Raw genomic sequence first — 19,309 nt, 5'->3', positions numbered from 1 at the left:
TGGAGGCTTTATGAAGTTATTCATTACCAGAAAGAATTAAAAATAAATTAATTACCCCCTGGGATATTGATAAAATGTAATGAACAATGATATCAGTAATTATGGATAAATGTTTAAAGTATTTATTGAGTTGATGACTTTTAAACATGAATATTTCACACAAATGTGAACCGAAAAGAGCTTTATTAAATTTTTCAGGGCACACAAATGTGAACCAGAAAGAGCTGTATTAAATTTTTGAGGGCAAGGATAAAGTGTTTTCTCATGTCTATATCAGAAAGAATTGGCTCAAGCTTGGTTAATCACAAACACTTAGAAATTCATTTATACATGAGGACTGCTGTTAGATAATTCTCACTTCCACTCTTTTTAATTTTGTTGTGAACACATATTTAGGGAGGTCAAAAAAACGCACGATCAGTGTGCAGCCTCACGATCTGCTCTTTTCTGGTAGGAACCCAGCAGTGCCGCCAAAACGCATGAGCCATGACTCTTGTCACTGCGACACACCCAAATGCACTGAGAAGGGTGCTCATGGGAGGACACTGAATTCAGGATTTTTACCGTTTCTAAGTAAAAATGTAAACATGAACTGTAGATGTAGACCTTAAAATGGCAGATTACAGTGTATAAAAGTGAAACTAAAGGTTTCAGTCTTTAAGCCTCTCTTCTAATTGTAGAGCCTGCTGTCCTTCTTGGAGTCGTTCAATGAGGGGAAAAAACCGTTTTTGGATGTTCTGTCGGTGGAAAGGAACCCGGACGAGCTGAGTGGAGATCAGTTACAGTTGGGGAAAACCTGGGAAAGCCTGAACCTCCAGGTGACTACGTGAGGTTGATGAGAAGAGCGTTTAACGGGGAAGCTTGGGTTGGCTGATGAGGACCTTACTTGGGACTTCTGGGGTAGATACTTCATCAGAAAGTGGATAGTGTTTTCCTTATTTTTTCTCCATGGCCTCATTTGAGTAGTGGTTGAATTTAAATACAAACAAATTTATAACATTCTGTTTTGAGAAACTGTAAGATTATCCAAAGTGTTTTTTTTTTTGCCATCAATTCTTAATTTGCTACAGTAAATTAAGTAGAAAATCTGTATTTGATGACATGCATCGTCCTTTCCACCACCAACCAGTATTTGGTGTCAGCGTCAGAGATGCTTGCAGGGGTTAGGTACGAAGAGAGTGAATGTAGGAATGAATACATTGTGCATGTCTGAATACATCTGTATGATTTTGATCCTTTTCCATTTATTAAGACTTGGCTTTTAACCCAGCATATGGTGTATCTTACTGCACATGCCATGTGCAATTGAACATAACGCGAATCCTGCAGTTATTGCATATAGTGCAATATAAATATCAATTAAGAAAAAATGTTAGTCGTATTGTCCAAATTCTCTGTGTTTGACTGGTATTTTATCCAGTTGTTGTGTCAGTTGATGGAGAGAAGGGTATTGATATCTGCAATGATGACTGTTAATTCTGCCACTTGTTGGTTATTTTAAAACTTTTGTCATTAGGTGTGTACACACGTATGAATGTTGTGTCTTCTGGTTGGATTGACATTTGTACCATTATGAAATATTCTTATTGATCTCAGATAAAATTGGTTTTCTTGGTATCTCAATCTTAATAGTCATTCTAGGTTTCTTAGCTGATGTTTGTAGGCACATCTTTTTCCTCCAGCTACTCTCAACTTATTTGAGTCTTTATATTTAGAGTATATCTTTTGTAAAGAAGATCTTGCTTTTTTTTTTTAATCTATTTTGACATCTCAAAACTTTAATTGGAATGTTTAATTGGGACATTTGATTACTGATATGGTTCATTTTAAGTATACCATTTTAACATTGTTTTCATTTTATTCCCCTGTTTTTTGTATCTGTCCCTCTCTTTCCTGCCTTGTTTAGGATTATTTGAAAATATTTTTTTTAGAATTCCTATTTTAAGTTGGCTGTTGGCCCTAACTCTTTAGATCATATTTTTAGAGTTTGCTGTAGCGATGACAATATGCATTCTAAAATTTTTTACACTCCACTTAGAGTTGGACAACTACTAATTGATTGTACATCTTGTAAAATGTAGAAATCTAACAATCAAATTGATCCATTTACCTCCCGTTCTTTTATGCTATATTTGTTTCTATACATGTGTTATATTTGTATATCTTTATGTTTTAAAAACCCCAAAAATATGTAATAATTTTTGTTCTAGTCATATATTTTAAAGAAATTAAGAGGAAGATATTAGTCTTTTGTATTTATTGAGATATTTACCATTTCCAATGTTCTTCGTTCTTTCCTGATGATTTGGGTTTTTATCCGAACTCATCTCCATTCAGCCTGAAAAACTTCATTAACCTTATAATGCATATAATATATTTTTTGTTTTATTTCTAAATGCCTTTATTTTGCCTTCATTGTTTTTTTTTTAACAACTTTTTTGTGGTATAACTTACCACATAAAATTCACTTTTTTTAAGTGGATAATTAAATGATTTTTAGTAAATTCAGTGTTACAGTGGAGATTATGTGGCCCACAAAGTAAAAAAATATTTGCTTTTTTTCCCGGTGCCTGCCCATGCAAAAAATAAAAAAATAAAATACTTGCTTTCTGGTCTTGTACAGTTTAAGTTTTCTGATCCCTGCTTGAGTCTCTTGGCTGTCAGGAATGACAGTCTATTTTTGGTATACATTTTTCACACCATTTGCTGAATGTATTAAGCCGTAGTCTAGTGTGGCTTAAAAGAGCCACCTTTTGAGAGTACCTAATTTTGAAGAACTATTGCAGCTCCAGAAAAATTCCGTCGAGTGGCAATGCTCATTGCATTAGCTCATGTCCTGATCTTAGTTTTGAAATTGACTTTTGTGAAGGGCAAGAGCTGTCTGTGACAAGACTCCACAGAATGGAAGTAGAGGAGAAGCTGCTGTTTCTGTAGTTCAGACTGTTCCAGGCCGCAGAGACCTGGCCTAATTTTGTTGAATACAATTTGGAAAAATTACCCCAAATAATGAGAAAATTCATAGAAAGGACTATTTTGCAAGATTAAATGCTGCAAGTTGATAGTATCTTGGAAATCTGTTCCTTAACTCATTTTCTCAGTGTGGCAAGGTGAAACACGTTAATTTAAAAGTCATCAGATATGTAAAAGTTAATGCCACTAGACAGTTTCTGGTTCAGTAGCTTGAGAACATGGTTTCTCAGAACATCATAGTAAATGGTTCATTTCTAAACCTACTTTACAAAATAGCAACATTATGTTATTTTCCCCTGACAAGATCTTGTATGAATTTTTAGCTAAATTTTATAGTAATTGTTCAGCATTGAAAAAGGAAGTGTGGGATGAGGTTTCTATATTAAATGGGAAAGGAGAGGAATAAAAGGTACAGATCACCTCTCCCCTGCCTCTTCTGCCTGCTGCCTTGAGCATAGCTCTAAGACAGAAAGCACAGGTTTGGCTTCATTCAAAATACATACATTATTTAATTGTGAAAAGAATAGTTGAATTAGAGGTATTGTTCATAGCCTCTCTTTAACTCTGTCATTTATCAATTTTTTGATTTATTTATAATTTTTTGGTAAATGCTCAAGTCATTAAGATGTAATAAGAGCACATGCTAACTTGTGTGTATTAAAATTTATAATGATGAAAACGTTTTCAGTCTTTTCCAGCTGGTGACTTAATGACATATAGTTAATGAATGTACTATTGTAGTGTTTGTCTTTGCCTTGTTCCTTCTGAGAAAATAATTATAGCTGCAAGGCAAAAAATGTAAAGCAAAGTGGAGAAATTGCAATATTTAATGCTTCTGTTTTATGAACAGTTCCATTTGACTGTCTAACTTTGTCCTCATTTTGTATACCTGGGTAGATGGTTACATGTCTTTTAAAATTAGGTATTTGTCTTGCATATAGTGGGAATTCAATATATGTTTCTGAATGAATTAATGACAAATGAAAATGACCCATATAAGTTTTGCCTGTTCGTTCTCCTATTTAAAAAAGCAATTTAACTCTAAGAATAGTGACAAGTAATTTAGTAGAACTAGATCATGAAAAGAGAAAAAGAATCAATTTTAAAAACATATTTTCATTAGAGGAAGTCATTTGAGTGAAACAAATGTTGACTTGTGTTTGATCTTTATAGGGGTATCTTGGGAATGCAAATGCTACAAAAATGATAAAAAGCTTATACAAGTTCAGAAATGTTTTTAAAAAGCCACATTCTTAATGGGTTCAGCAGGAAAGGAGTTGGCTTTGGAGCTGGAAATTTTTATTGTGCTTAAGGTATCATTCCAGGGCTGCAGTAACTGCACCTACCTGCTTCCCCTACCAGGTGGTTCAGACAGGAGCTGTGGCTTTTGTTTATTATGAGTATATGTAAGTTTAACGCAATATTATACAGATAATACTCTTCAGATTGTTCAGTTCGTGGCACATGGGTCCAGGCAAGGCCCTACTCTTGTTTTACTCTGGGTTTTTTTTTGTATGCTGTATGGCGGGTCACATTTCATTCTTTTCCCTTGTGAATAGCCCTTTACGCAGCACCATTTGTTGAATTTTGTTTGTTTGTTTGTTTGGGAAGTGCATGGGCCGGGAATCAAACCCGGGTCTCCCACGTGGCAGGCGAGAATTCTACCGCTGAGCTAGGCTTGCACCCCTCATGTTTTTATTTACTAGTTTAACTGTGTGTTTATTTCCTTTTATATGCATACCCCACTTCCATTACCCTTTTTCCTAAGGGCACTATTTTGATAATTTAATGTCTTTTTGTTTTATATGTTCCTAGGTTTACAGAAAAATCAAGCATAAAGTACCGAGTTCCCAAATACCGCCCTATTATTAATACCTTGCATTAGTGTGGTACATATATTGCAATTCATGAAAAACATGAAGGAACATTTTTATAATTGTACTATTAAGTACAGTCTATCATTAACAATAGGGTTCACTGTGTTATCTGGTCCTATGGATTAAAAAATATATATCTAGTAACATATATACAACCAAAAATTTCCCCTTTTAACCACATTCAAATATATAATTCAGTGCAGTTAATACATTCACAATTTGTGCTACCATCGCTGCCATCCATTACCAAAACTTTACAATCAACCCAAAGAGAAACTTGATAAAATTTGAACATTTGCTCCTCATTGCCTGTCCCCACTCCTGGTAACCTGTGTTCTGGATTTTGACTCCTTGAGTTTGCTTATTCCAATTATTTCATATCTGTGAGATCATACATAATTTGTCATTTTCAGTTTGGCTCATTTCATTCAACATGATGTCTTCAAGGCTCATCCATGTTGTCACATATATCAGAACTTCATTCCTTTTTATGACTGAGTAATATTCCATTGTATGTTATATACACATTTTGTTTATCCATTCATCGGTTAATGGGACTTAGGTTACTTCCATCTTTTGGCAATTGTGAGTAATGCCTCTATGAATATCTGTGTCCAGGTATCTGTTAAAATCCTTGCTTTCAGTTCTTTTGGGTATATACCTAGAAGTGGGAGAGTCAGGTTGTAAGGTAATTCTATATTGAACTTTCTGAGGAACTTCCAAACTGCCTTCCACAGCAGCTGCGCCACCTTACATTTCAATGTACAATGAATGAATGTTCCTGCTTCTCCACATCCTCTCCAACAACTAGTCTTTTTTTTAATAACAGCCATTCTAGTGGGTGTGAAATGGTATCTCATTGTCGTTTTTATTTGCATTTCCATGATGGCTAATGATGTTGACTATCTTTTCATGTGCTTTCTGGTCTTTTGTACATCTTCTTTGAAGAGCTGTCTAGTCAAGTCTTTTGTTCCTTTTTTAGTTGGGTTGTTTAATATTTTGTTGCTAAGGTAAAGGATTTCTTTGTACGTGCTGGATATTAACCCTTTATAGGATATATGGTTTCCAAGTATTTTCTCCTGTTGTGTAGATTATTGTTTTACTTTCATAATAAAGTCCTTTGAGACACAATACTTTTTAATTTTGATGAGGTCCCATTTATGTATTTTTTCTCTTGTTGTTTGTGCTCTGGTTATAGAGTCTAAAAAACCATTGCCTAACATGAGGTTGTAAAGATGCTTCCTGATGTTTTTTCTAGATATTTGATAGTTCTGGCTCTTATATTTAGATCCTTGATCTATTTTAAGTTGGTTTTTGCATAAGGTGTGAGGTAGAGGTTCTCCTTTATTTTGGCTTATGGAGATCCAGTTTTCCCAGCACCATTAAAAAAAAAAATGATCTGAGATATAAATTAATAAGTTGAAGGCTTCACATTGCATGATGTGATAAGGCTAAAAACAGTGATAGAAACTACATTCCTAAAAGGGCATTGTCCACATGCAATGAAAGCTTTGGCTTATTCTGGTGCCCATGGAAAGTTGGCATGGCTGGCAGGGAGCTGCCTGGCACAAGTCCCCCAGCTCCCTGGAGGCGCCCATCCCTGGGCTCTGGCTTTTCTCTTTAATGACAACTCCCAAGGAAGTGGCGTTGAGAGGCAGGAGCTTTAGCAATGGGCATTCTGGAGAGAAAGGGCCAGAAGGAGGTGCCTAGGCTGAGGTAGATATGGCCAGCTCTCAGCTGTTTGGAGATGCTCTATCTCCCACCCCTATTGCCACCCCTTCCTGGGGAAGGGGCAGTAAAGGAAAGGAATGGGTAAGGCTGGCTAAGGAAGAACAGAGCTGCCGTTTTGGACGCAGTTGGTGGCAGCACCTGGGCTTCCCCCTCTACCAGTTGGAGAGGGCTCTAGCCCAATGGGGAACGATTCACAGCCACCTTGGTGCCATGCCCTTGACTGTACGAAATGCCCACGCAGGAGTCAGGGCAGCCTCAGCTCAGATGCCCTCACGTGTCATCCATCTTCCCTTCTGCTCCAAGGGAACAGATGCCAGTTCAGGAGCACAAGCCATTACCTTCAGCTTCTTTCCAGTCCAGCCCAAGGCTCAAGCCCACAGCAGGGGAACCTGGAGCCAGAGGGCGTCAAGAGTCTCCAGCTGAGGAAATGGGTACAGTGTAAGGGTAACTCCGACTTGGTAGACACAGAAACCTGCGCTGACGAAACTAGGTCTCCCCTCTCAGTGGAGGCAGTTTCAAACCTCGGGCTCCTGCTGGCAGGGGGTGGGGGTGAGCATGGTCATGAGGGCAGGACAGGCTCTTCCTTCTCTGAGTAGGCAGCATGTCTTTATCCCGTAGGATGAGGACTGGCAACGCTGGCCTGGGAGCTCTAAAGGAGAAGGCAGCCCAGCTCTCTGCCCTCCATTGGGTGGGAGGATGCTGGGATCTTTGCCCCAGGCTTGCATGGGCTCATCAGACATTGGGAGGCGAAGCAAAATAACACTATTCACCCTCTGCCCCAGTCCTCAGCCCCCAAACCCTGTGGGCCTTGGTGATTGCAGTGTCAGGGCACAGCCCTAAGGGTGGGGCTCCTTCCCCCGTATGCTGAGCTTAGGACACTGGTGTCCTCTGGTCTGGCAGGGTGGAGGCCGCGTCCTTAAGCCTGCTGTGCCCCACCCTGGCTCTGAGCCGCAGCGGTAGAAGGGGGCACACACAAACCGGACTGCAGCTGTAGGGTCCCTCAGCCTTGCCTGGGAGAAGCAGCAACTTTGCTGAGCTCCCAGCAGCCCCTTGCCCATGCAGCAGGGGGGCGGCCAGCAGCAGCGTGGCCTTGAGAAATCAGTCCACAAGCCGTGCAAAGTGGTGTGGGAACAGCTCCTCAGTGAAGGTCTCTGGTGGGCTGCTGCAAAAATGCACATTAGGAAGTCCCAACTGTGTTCAGAGGTGTGCGAGGGGAACTGAGGATTGGGGTGCTGGGTGGTTATCTTGGAAACAGCGGCCATGGCTTCATCAGCCTACAGTGGCTTCTCCGTCAGTGTCTGCAACACAGTGCAGCCTGGGCTCAGGGTGGCTGCCTTCCTTCTAAGCCCTCACCACTCGTCACTGCAGGACTCATCCAGTGTGGTATGCTGGTGACTGAGCACATACCCGTCCCTGAAATGCCGATTGTCTGCAGGTGCCTGCTGGCTCCAAAGCACCCCCAGCGTCCCTTTCCCAGTGGAGCTTTGGAGGATGTTGGTTCCCTTGTTGTCCTGGTGAGCTGTCCTGTTGCTGTGCATGTAGACATGCCCTCCAGACATGCCCCCCAGAATCTGCGGGGTGTGCTTTTGGGTCACACTCTGTGTCAGAGCTCCATGGGTCTGCAGCTGCTCTTTCACTGAGCCCCCGGCATGTACGCCACGAAGACAGTCAGAGTTCTCAGCACAGTCCCGCAGACCCCACAGTGCTGTTCTGAATTGTACAGTGTGCTCATGTTGCTAGTTCTTCAGCAGCTGGATTTTGCACTCCAGAGCATTCACCTCCTTGCTTACCAAGTCTGGGTCAGATTGGACCCAGGTTCACAGCCCATGTCCTCGTCATAGCACAGATGGACCTGGCCGAAGGCAGCCGGGCCTGGGAACTCTTCCTGGTGCCAGTTGTCGGGGACACTAGGAGATGTGGTTGGCACATCCCTGTCCTGCACAGAGAGGGCATTCTCGCAGTTCACATCTGGAAGCAGCCACGGGGATCCAGATATTGCACAGCCAGACCCAGGCTCTGGGCATTTGTGCCCAAGTTGCGGTTGGAGGGGACAAGGGTGAATAAGTTGCATGGATGATGCGTATTCGTGCAGATGTCCTTCTAACACAGTTGTAGTTCTCTTGGTGCACAGACACGTGGTAGCGCCGGGAAGGGGGTCAGGGAGGGGGGTAGGTCCCTCCTTGGACTCCTTTGTCATAGAGCTGAGTTTCTGAATCCGAATACTTATGCCTGTTGTCTGGGAAGCTCTGGGTTTGGGACACTCGTGATGTCTGGAAGGATGGGCTCTCTGCTGACCTGTTCAAGGAATTGGCAGCTTCCTGACTGGGGATTTCAGTGCTGCTCAGGGGATCCGGCACGCGCTGCCCACTGGACTCCGAGATGAACTCCCTGCCACTGTCGATGCCCGTGTAGGACCCCAGCTGGGCAATGTGCTGCCGCCACTGAGGCACGTAGTGTCTGCTTCCGGGTTGGGGTGCTGGTGGATGGTATTTGTATCTCCCGTGGACTGGGACACCTTGACCTGCACCTACCTGGACCCCCTACCCCAGGTTGGGGAAAACAGCTGATCTCTGTCCTGGGACAGCAACAGTATCCTGAGGCTTTTCATGTTTGAGCTTCTATCCAAAATGCCACATGCTTTATCAAGATCATCTTGGTCTTTCAGCAGGATGGACAGCTCATTGTTCATGTCGTGTAGATTGCGAGGCTGCCCAAATGCCGGTGTTACCTTATGCTCCCCGCTTCATGTCCATGGAGACACCACTCTGCCTGTTTGGGTGTCCTGTGTCCTAGTTCTTCATGGCCTCATACGCAGGCAGTTGGGATGTCAGCGCCTCTGGAAGTCCACAAGCTCTTTCATGATGGAGTCCAGTGCCTCCTGTTCTTTAGTGGTGGTGATAGTGGTGGCAGAAGCTTAGACCCGGGACTGTCACCTCTGCAGCTGAGGCTGCATGTTGGGGGGTAGGCAGCCAAGATGGCAGTGGGCCTGGCTGTCCTTGGGGCCCCTGCTGCCTCCCCTCCTTGATGCTGCCTGAGTCTGGGCACTGTGGCCTGGGCAGGGTGCCCCCTGCATCCGCAGTGCTCCACGACTCAACTCGGCCCAGTCCAGCCTCAGCGGTGCAGCTCAGCCCGCCCACCGGAAAGTCCTTCAGCCCTACAGCTGCTCATCCCACCACCCCAGTCTCTTTTTGAAGAGACTGTTTGTGTCTAATTGTGTGTTTTGCCCCCTTGCCAAAAATCAGTTCATCATAAATGTGGGGATTGATTTCTGAGCTCTCGATTCAATTCCATTGATCTGTATGTCTGTGCTTGTGCCAGTATCATGCTGTTTTAATTACTGTGGCTTTGTAATAAGTTATAAGATAGGAAAGTGAGTCCTACAACTTTAGTCTTCATTTTCAAGACTTTTTATTTGGGGCCCCTTATCCTTCCGTATAAATTTGATCATTAGCTTTTCCATTTCTGCAAAGGAGGCTGTTGGAATTTTGTTAGGATTGCATCAGAACTATACATCGCCGTGGTTAGAACTGACATCTTAACAATATTTAGTCTTCCAGTCTATAAACACAAATTTCCTTCCACTTATTTAGGCCTTCTTTGATTTCTCTTAGCAATGTTTTGCGGTTTTCTGTGCATAAATCCTTTATGTCTTTGGTTAAATTTATTTCTAGATGTTCGATAATTTTAATTGCTATTGTAATGGCCTTTTTTTTTCGTGATTTCTTCTTCTTGATTGTTCATTACTCATGTGTGAAAACACTTGTGATTTTTAGCGCTGTGAGCTTTGTTGTGGACTTTTTCAGGGATTTCTGTATGTAGGTTCATGTCATCAGCAAATAGACAAACTTTCACTTCTTCCTTTAGAATTTGGATGGAAATCTTTATTTTCTTTTTCTTACCTAATTGCGCTGGCAAGAACTTCCAGTACAATGTTGAATAATAGTGGTGCCAGTGGGCATCCTCTTGTTACTTATCTTAGAGGGAAAACTTTCAGTCTTTTGCCATTAAGTAGGCTGTTAACCATGGGTTTTCCCCCTTTATCATGCTGAGGAGGTTTCCTTTCATTCCCGTTTTTCTAAGTGTATCAGGAAGGGGTACTAGATATTGTCAGATGCCTTTTCTGTGTCAGTGAGATGATCACGTGGTTTTTCCCCTTTGCTCTGGTAATGTTTGTGCTACATTAATTGACTTTCTTATGCTGAACCATTCTTGCATATCAAGGATAAATCCTACTCGATCTTGGTGTGTAATTCTTTTAATGTGTGTTTGAATTTAGTTTGCTAGTTATTTTGAGGATATTTGCATCAATATTCATAAGAAATATTGGTCTGTAATTTTCTTTTCCGTGGTATCTTTATCTGGCTTTGGTATGAGGGTGATGTTGACCTTAAGAGTTAGAGGGTGTTCACTTCTCTCCAATTTTTTGAAAGTTTGGGCAGATTGGTGTTAATTCTTGGAATATTTGGTAAATTCGTCTGTGAAGCAATCTTGTTCTGGTGTTTTCTTTTTTGGGGAGGTTTTTGTAATTTCTTTACTTGCAATTGGTCTGTTGAGGTCTTCTGTTTCTTCTAGAGTCAGTGTAAGTTGTTTGTATGTTTCTAAGAATTTTTTCATTTCATCTATGTTGTTTAATTTGTTAGCATTCAGTTCTTCATAGTATTCTCTTATAGTCCTTTTTCTTTCAGTTGGGTAGGTAATAGTGCTCCTTTTTTCATGTTGTCTCTTTTTTTCTGTCAGTCTAGTTAAAGGTTTGTTAATTTTATTGATATTTTTCAAAGAAGCAACTTTTGGTTTTGTTGATTCTCTCTGTTGTACTTTAAAAATTTTTTTATAGTGAAATATAACATATATATAAAAAAGCAATAAATTTCTAAGTACATTTTAACAAGTAGTTATAGAACAGATTTTAAAGTTTGATATGTGTTACATTCCACAATTTTTCATTTTTCTTCTAGCTGTTCCAAAAACATTGGAGACTAAAAGAAATATCAATATAATGATTCAGCAGTCATACTCATTTGTTAAATCCTCTCTTCTCTGTTATATTTCTCCTTCTCTTTTTTTTTCTTTTTTGTGAAAAATAGCATGTACAAAAAAGCAATAAATTTCAAAGTGCATTGCAACAATTAGTTGTAGAACAGATTTCAGAGTTTGGTATGGGTTGCAATTCCACAATTTTAGGTTTTTACTTCTACTGCTCTAAGGTGCTGGAGACAAAAAGGAATATAACATAATGATTCAGCACTCATACTCATTTCTTAAACCCTACCTTCTCTGTATAATTCCACCAATACCTTTGATGTTTCTCCCACTCTTTAGGGGTATTTGTGCTATGCCCATTCTAACTTTTTCATGTTGGAAGGGGCTGTCGATAATATGGGCTACGGGGATGGAACTAATTGATGTTCGAGAGAGGCTGGCTTCTCTGCATTTCAGTACTTATCTGGTCCAGGGACACATCTGGAGGTTGTAGGTTTCTTGAAAGTTACCCTAGTGCACAGAACCTTTGTAGAATCTTATATAATGCCCTAGGTATTCTTTAGGATTGGCAGGAATGGTTTTGGTTGGGGTTTGGCAAATTATGATAGGTAGCAGTGTCTAACTGAGGCTTGCATAAGAATGACTTCCAGAGTAGCCTCTCAACTCTCTGAACTCTCAGCCACTGATAACACTTTTGGTCAGAATGGAATTGTTGATCCCACAGTGCCAAGGCCAGGCTCATCCCTGGGAGTCATCTCCCATGCCACCAGGAAGACGTTCAGCCCTGGATGTTATATCCCTTGTAGCAGGGAGGGCAATGGTTTCACTTGAAGAGTTGGGCTTAGAGATTGAGAGTCCACATCTGAGCAACAAAAGAGACCCTCCAGATGTGACTCTTAGGCACACTTATAGTAGGCTAAGTTTTTCCACTACATACGTAAACTTACCAGCCTTAAGATCAAGGACTTGGCCTGTTGAATTGGGTGTCCCTAATGTTTGACACAGCATCCAAGGTTTCCCTGGTAATAAAGTTTAATAGTTCCATATTTTTTCTCCCATCCCTCAAGGGGCTTTGCCAAACTTTTTGATTATCTGCTTAATATACTCTGGGGTGTATTGAGGCATTACATTAATCTATGCAGGATTAAAGGCCCTCATGCTTATTCTGGGCTCCCTGTGTTTGGATTGTTTAAATGAGCTATCCAGACAGGTTGAGTTAGATTATGTGCTACAGAAAATTTAGGTTCTGGACAAAATAAACCTTTCTTCCTTTGGTTTCAAAGATTAGGTGAACTTCTAAAATATAGACAATGTCTTCCTTACCTCTGTATTTTCAATTACCCGAATCCCAGCCTGATTGACTTCATTGTTGTCTCTGAATACTGGATTATATGTATATGAACAGCCTCTCAAAATCCAGAAATAACAATTACTGCTCTGGACTAAGTGTGAGTGCTTTAAGAGGTTACAATCGAATCCCCAATTTTCTTATAAGTGTTTTCTAAATGAGATCATATAACATTTACTCTTTTGTTTCTGGCTTATTTTGCCTCACCAAATGTTCCACAGGTTCCTTCACATCGTTGCATGCCACACAACTTCGTTCTTTTTTGTAACATCACAATATTTGATCATATGTATACACGATCGTTCGCCAGTCTGCTTCTCAGTCAGTGTATCTTTCAGCCGCCTCCATCTGCTGGGCCACATGTATAACAGCCAAAGTCAACAGTCCATCAACACTCTCAATTTTAGATAATTTCATTGTTCCCAAGAGAAAGACAACTGATAAACACACCCTCACCAAATAGAAAATCCAAACTTCCTGTAACTCTTATCCCTCCCCCCATTAGGTACTGCTGGTACTGCTGTAGTACGGTTGATGTTTTCCTGTTAAACATGGCCCATAGCATGCAATAGCAGTTTTTCCCCTACACCCTGAAATTATACACTCTTTGTACAAGAGTCATACATTTGCAGAGGTCATGCAAGAGCTTACAAAGATTTGTAGTGTTAATCAGTGGGACACATAAGTCTATACAACCCCTTTCAATCATGTTCATCTTTAATATGGTAATATTACTATAGACCCACTAGTGAACCACCTTCACCTCTATCTATTCTTTTACAATTAAGTGCAACTCATTAGCTAATTGTTCATCTCTAGGTTCCCTGTATTCTGTATTATAAGCCTCTGATTTTACCTTTACCTGGTCCTGAAAGTGGAATCATAGAGTATCTCTCCTTTTGTGTATGGCTTATTTCACTCAGCATTATGTCCTCAAGGCTCATCCATCTCATCACATACTTCAGGATGTCATTTCGCCTTATTGCTGCATAATATTCCATTGTATGTATATGCCACATCTTGTTAATCCACTTATCTGTTGTTGGGCACTTGGATTGTTTCTATCTTTTGGCAATTGTAAATAATGCTGCTGTGAACATTGGTGTGCAAATCTGTTTGTGTCACTGCTTTCATCTCTTCTGGGTATATACTGAGTAGGGGTATTGCCGGTATCATAGGACAACTCAATATTTAATTTTCTGGGGAAATGCCAGACTGTCTTCCATAGTAGCTGTACCATTATTGTACATTCCCACCAGCAGTGCATAAGTGTGCCAATTTCTCCGCATCCTCTGCAACATTTGTGGTTTCCTCTTTTTTTTTAATAGCAACCATTCTTATATGTATGAGGTGGTACCTTATTGTAGTCTTGATCTGCATTTCCCTTATAGCCAGTGAGAATGCGCATCTCTTCATGTGCTTTTTAGCCATCTGTATTTGCTCTTCAGAAAAAGATTTATACATATCTTTAGCCCATTTTATAGTTATGTTTTTTGTTCTTTTGTTGTTAAGTAGTGTGATTTCTTTATGTACACAGGATATCAAACCTATGTCCGAAGTGTGATTTCCAAATATTTTCTCCTATTGAGTTGGCTGCCTCTTCACCTTCTTAGTAAAGTCTTCTGAGCTGCAGAAGCATTTGATTTTGAGGACTTCCCACTTAATCTGTCTTTTTGTAGTTGTTGTTGCTTGTGCTTTGTGTGTAAAGTTTAGGAAGCTTCCTCCTATTACTATGTCCTGAAGACGTTTCCCTATATTTTCTTCTTGGAACTTTATGGTACTGGTCCTTATATTTAGGTGTTTGAGCCAATTTGAGTTAATTTTTGTTTATGATGTAAGGTAAGGGTCCTTTTTCATTCTTCTGGCTATTGATATCCTTTTCACCCTTGCCTATTTATTGAAAAGACTATTTTGTCTCAGTTCAGTGGATTTGGGAGCTTTGTCGAAATCACTTTACCATAGATTAAGTATTCTGTTTCTGAACTCTTGATTCATTTTCATTGACCAATACTTCTATCTTTGTGCCCGTACCATGCTGTTTTGACCACTGCAGCTTTATAATAAGTTTTAAAATTAGGGAGTGTTAATCCTCCCACTTCATTCTTCTTTTTTTAGGATGCTTTTAGATATTCGGGGTCTCCTTCCCTTACAGATGAGTCTGGTAACTAGCTTTTCCAAATCTTCAAAGTAGGCTGTTGGAATTTTGATTGTTACTGTGTTGAATCTGTAGATCAATTTGGGTAGAATAGACCTCTTAACTACATTTAACTTTCCTGTTCAGGAGCATGGAATGTCTTTCCACCTATTTAGATCGTCTCTGATTTCTTTTAGCAATGTTAAGTAGTTCTCTCTGTACAAATCCTTTATATTCTTAGTTAAGTTCATTCCTAGATACTTGATTCTTTTAGTTGCTATTTTGAATGGAATTTTTTCCTTAATTGACTCCTTGGTTAAGCTTTTGCTTATGTATACAAACTACTGATTTTTGCACATTAATTTTATAACCTGCCACTTTGCTGAATTTGTTTATAAGCCCCAAGTAACTTTGTTGAAGATTTCTCATTATTTTCTTAGTAGCATATCATCTACAAATAATGAAAGCTTTACTTTTTGCAATTTGATTGCCTTTTATTTCTTTTTCCTGTCTGGTTGCTCTCACTAGAACTTCAGGTACAATGTTGAATAATACTGGTGTCAGAGGGCATCCTTGTCTCATTCCTAATCTTAAGGAAAAAGCTTTCAGTCTCTTTCCATTGAATACAATGCTGATTACAGTTTTTCATATATGCCCTTTCTCATATTGAGGAAGTTATCCTTGATTCCTACCTTTGGAAATGTTTTTATCAGAAAAGGATGTTAGATTTCATCAAATTCAGCTTTATCAGCATCAATCAAGATGATCGTATGATTTTTTCCCTTTCGATTTCATAATGTACTGTATTACATTAACTGATTTTCTTATGTTGAACCATCCTTGCATTCCTGGTATAAACCCCACTTGATTGTGGTATGTAATTCTTTTAATGTGCTGTTGGATACGATTTGCTAATATTTTGTTGTGAATTTTTACATCTATGTTCATTAGTGAGATTGGGCTGTAGTTTTCTTTTCTTGTAGCATCTTTTTACCATGTTTTGGTATTAAAGTGATGATAGCTTCATGAAATGAGTTAGGTAGTCTTCCTTTTTCCTCAGTGTTTTGGAAAAGTTTGAGCAGGATTGGTTTTAGTTCTTTTTGGAATGTTTGATAAAATTCCCCTATGAAACCATCGAACACTGGGCTTTTTTTTTGTAGGAAGATTTTTGAAGACTGCTTTACTTGCGATTGGTTTGTTGAGAGTTTCTGTTTCTTCCAGAGTCAGTGTAGCTTATTTGTGTGTTTCCAGGAATTTGTGCATTTCATCTAAGTTGTCTAGTTTGTTGGCACATAGTTCTTCATGATCTCTAAAGTGTTTTATTTTCTATTTCATTTATCTCTGTTCTTGTATTTATTTCCTTCCTTTTGCTTGATTTGTGTTTAGTTTGCTCTTTTTTCCCTAGATCTTCCAGTTTTGAGGTTAGGTCTCTGATTTGAGATCTTACTTATTTTTAAATATAAGCATTTGGAGCTATAAATTTCCCTTTGTCTTTGCTGCAGCCCATGTGTTGGTATGTTTGTTTTCATTTTCACGACTCAAGATATTTCCTAATTTCTCTTGTTATTTCTTCTTTGATCATTGGTCATTTAAGAATTCATTGATTTCCACATATTTGTTAATTTTACTGTTCTCCTTCTGTTTTTTTTTTTTAATTTCTTTGTTCTTTATAACAGTTTTTGACTTAAAATCGACTTTATCTGATATTAGTATAGCTACCTTGGCTCTGTTTTGGTTATTTTCATGGTATGTATTTTTTCCATCCTTTCACTTTAAACCTACTTATTTCTTTGAATTTAAGGTGAGTGTCTTGTAAACAAGATCTTTATTTAGGTCATGCGTTTTTATCCATTCTGCAATTCCTGCTTTTTGACTGGAAAGTTTAATCAATTTACATTTAAGGTAACTATTAATGATGCAATACTTTTTCTGCCTTTTTGTTGTTATGCCTTTACACATTTTATATATTTTTTGACCCTTACTTTTACTGTTAATGTCTCCATCCATATTTATTTGGAATTTTATGTTATACCATGTTGAGTCCCTTCCCATTTTTTTCTGAATATATTTTGCATGTATTTTCTTTGTGATTACCATGGGGTTTTAACATCCTATAATCTATCAGGGTCACATTTGATTTGATACCAACTTATCTTCAGTAGCATATTACATATATTATTCCTATGTCCTACCATCACCCCACTTTTTTTGAGTAATATTTACAGATTTTATCTTTGTACATTGTTTGTTCAGTGCAATAGATTTATCATAACTTTTTTATGTATTTGCCCTTTGTGTACCTCAGAAATGTAAGAAGTGGAGTTACATACCAAAAAATAAAATACAGTAGTACTGGCATTTATAATTAATCATATAATTTCCTTTACTGTAGGTCTTTATTTCTTTTTTCTGTTTGATACATTGTCCAGTGTCCTTTTCTTTCAGTCTGTAGGACTCCATTTAGTATTGCTTGTCAGGCAGGTTTAGTGGTAATGAATTCCCTGAGCTTTTATTTATCTGAGAATGTTTTAATCTCTCTTTCACTTTTTAAGTAAAGTCTTGCCAGATATAAAATTCTTGGTTGGCAGTTGTACTTGTTTGGGTTCTCTACGGAAACAGAACCAACAGGAGATACCTGTAAAAATGAGATTTTATGAAAGTGTCTCACACAACTGTTAGAATGCACGAGTTCCAGATTCTGTAGGGCAGGCCGCTGGCTGGCAACAGTGATGAAGGTCTTCCATGAGTTCCCCAGGAGAGGCTGGCCTGCTGAAGCAGAGACGAATGTTCTCTCTCCTGATTGCTGGAATTGTCACCTGGCCCTTAAATTGATTTCTTTCTGCACTTTAAATATTTCGTACTACTGCCTTCTTGCCTCCATGCTGTCTGATGAGAAATTCACACTTGAAATTCTTTGAATTTCCCTGTACATAGCTCGTATCTTTTCTCTTGAAGCTTTTGAACTCTCTTCTTGTCTTTGGCATTTGGAAATTTGATTACTTTGTGCGTAAGCATGGTTTTCATTTAGTTTGTCCTGTTTGTGGGGTTCATTGCACTTCTTGAATGTGCATGTTCATGTCTTTTGTTAAATTTGGACTATTTCTGCCATTACTTCTTTAAATATTCCTCCTGCGCCATACTCTCTTCTCCTGTGGGATCCCATAATGCATGTATTGGTTTGCCTGACGGTGTCCCACAGGTGTCTTAGGTGCTAGTCTTTTTTTTTTATTTGTTTGTTTTCTTCTTTATTTGCTTATTTATTTATTTTTGCTCCTCTGCCTGAATCATTTCAATTGTCTTGTCTTCAAGATCATGGATTTTTTTCTCCTTTCACCTTCAATCTGCTGTTGAAACCGGCTAGGGAATTTTTTCGTTACAGTTATTGTATTCTTTACCTTCAACATATCTGTATGATTCCTTCTGAGAATGTAAAAAAAGAGTCCCATATTATCCATTCATTGCCTCGTATCCTTTTGTTCTTTCTCCATGTTTTCCTTTGTCTCCTTGAGCGTATTGAGGATCATGTTTTTAAACGTCTCTGTCATGTAAGTCTAGTCCTCTTAGCTTATGTTCTTGGATTTTTATGTTGTTCTTTTGGATGGGTCATCATTTCTGGTTTCTTTGTTTTGAAATCAATTGATGCACTGTGTACCTTTTAATCTATTCAAGCGTTAATTCTGGGATTTAATCCCTGTAGTGTCTGCTCCTTAAGTTTACTTCCAGCTAAGTGAATGCCAGAAGCTCATCAGAATGAACCAACCAAAGCCAAAAGCGCCTTTCGCTGTCTTTGCCGACTGGCGCTGCCGTAGCTGGTCGTCTCCTTCAGCTCCCCATCAAGAGGGTCCACTTGAGGCTCATGCAAAATAGAAGATCCTCTCTGTCTTATCTCAACTTACGTGGAGCCTTGGGGCTTGTGATTGTTGAGCCTTCGGAATTCCCTGTTTTGGATTTCCAGCGAGTGCCCTGTCTTCTCGCATTGAAATGGACTTTTGTTCCCTCCTGGTTACTCTCTTGATGGACTTCATGCAGGTAGTCCTTTGCCCGAGGCCCCTTCAAGTTCATTGCTTTTCACACAGTCCCAGCTGTCTGGAACCAGGTCTCTGCCCTCCATACAGTCTCTAGGAAGGCAAGCCCCAGCGAGTTTCCTGGCTTACTCTCTCCGCACGTTAGATTGGCGCTGAGATATATGCACCCCAACCGGGCATAGGGACCATTCTACTCCCCCTGGAGCAGGGCCAGGGTCCCACAATGGGAGCACAGACCTGCTCT

General features: G+C 39.5%; 1 protein-coding gene and 1 pseudogene across 8 annotated transcripts in view; one reads left to right on the top strand and one right to left on the bottom strand.

Moving 5' to 3' along the window:
• SYNE2 (spectrin repeat containing nuclear envelope protein 2) overlaps positions 1 to 19,309 on the top strand; it is a 384,031-nt gene that overhangs the window by 102,622 nt on the left and 262,100 nt on the right. For all 8 annotated transcript variants that reach the window (XM_077122415.1, XM_077122416.1, XM_077122418.1 and 5 more), the window contains one exon: positions 681 to 818. In XM_077122415.1, the coding sequence (XP_076978530.1) occupies positions 681 to 818 (138 nt within the window). The remainder of the gene's footprint in view (positions 1 to 680; positions 819 to 19,309) is intronic.
• Positions 7,677 to 19,102, bottom strand: LOC143652616 (mitogen-activated protein kinase kinase kinase 3 pseudogene; annotated as a pseudogene).

This window comes from Tamandua tetradactyla, chromosome 12, assembly GCF_023851605.1.
Source record: "Tamandua tetradactyla isolate mTamTet1 chromosome 12, mTamTet1.pri, whole genome shotgun sequence".
Lineage (NCBI taxonomy): Eukaryota > Metazoa > Chordata > Mammalia > Pilosa > Myrmecophagidae > Tamandua > Tamandua tetradactyla.
Note: the sequence above shows the minus strand (reverse complement) of the source record. Positions and strands in the feature narration are given on the sequence as shown.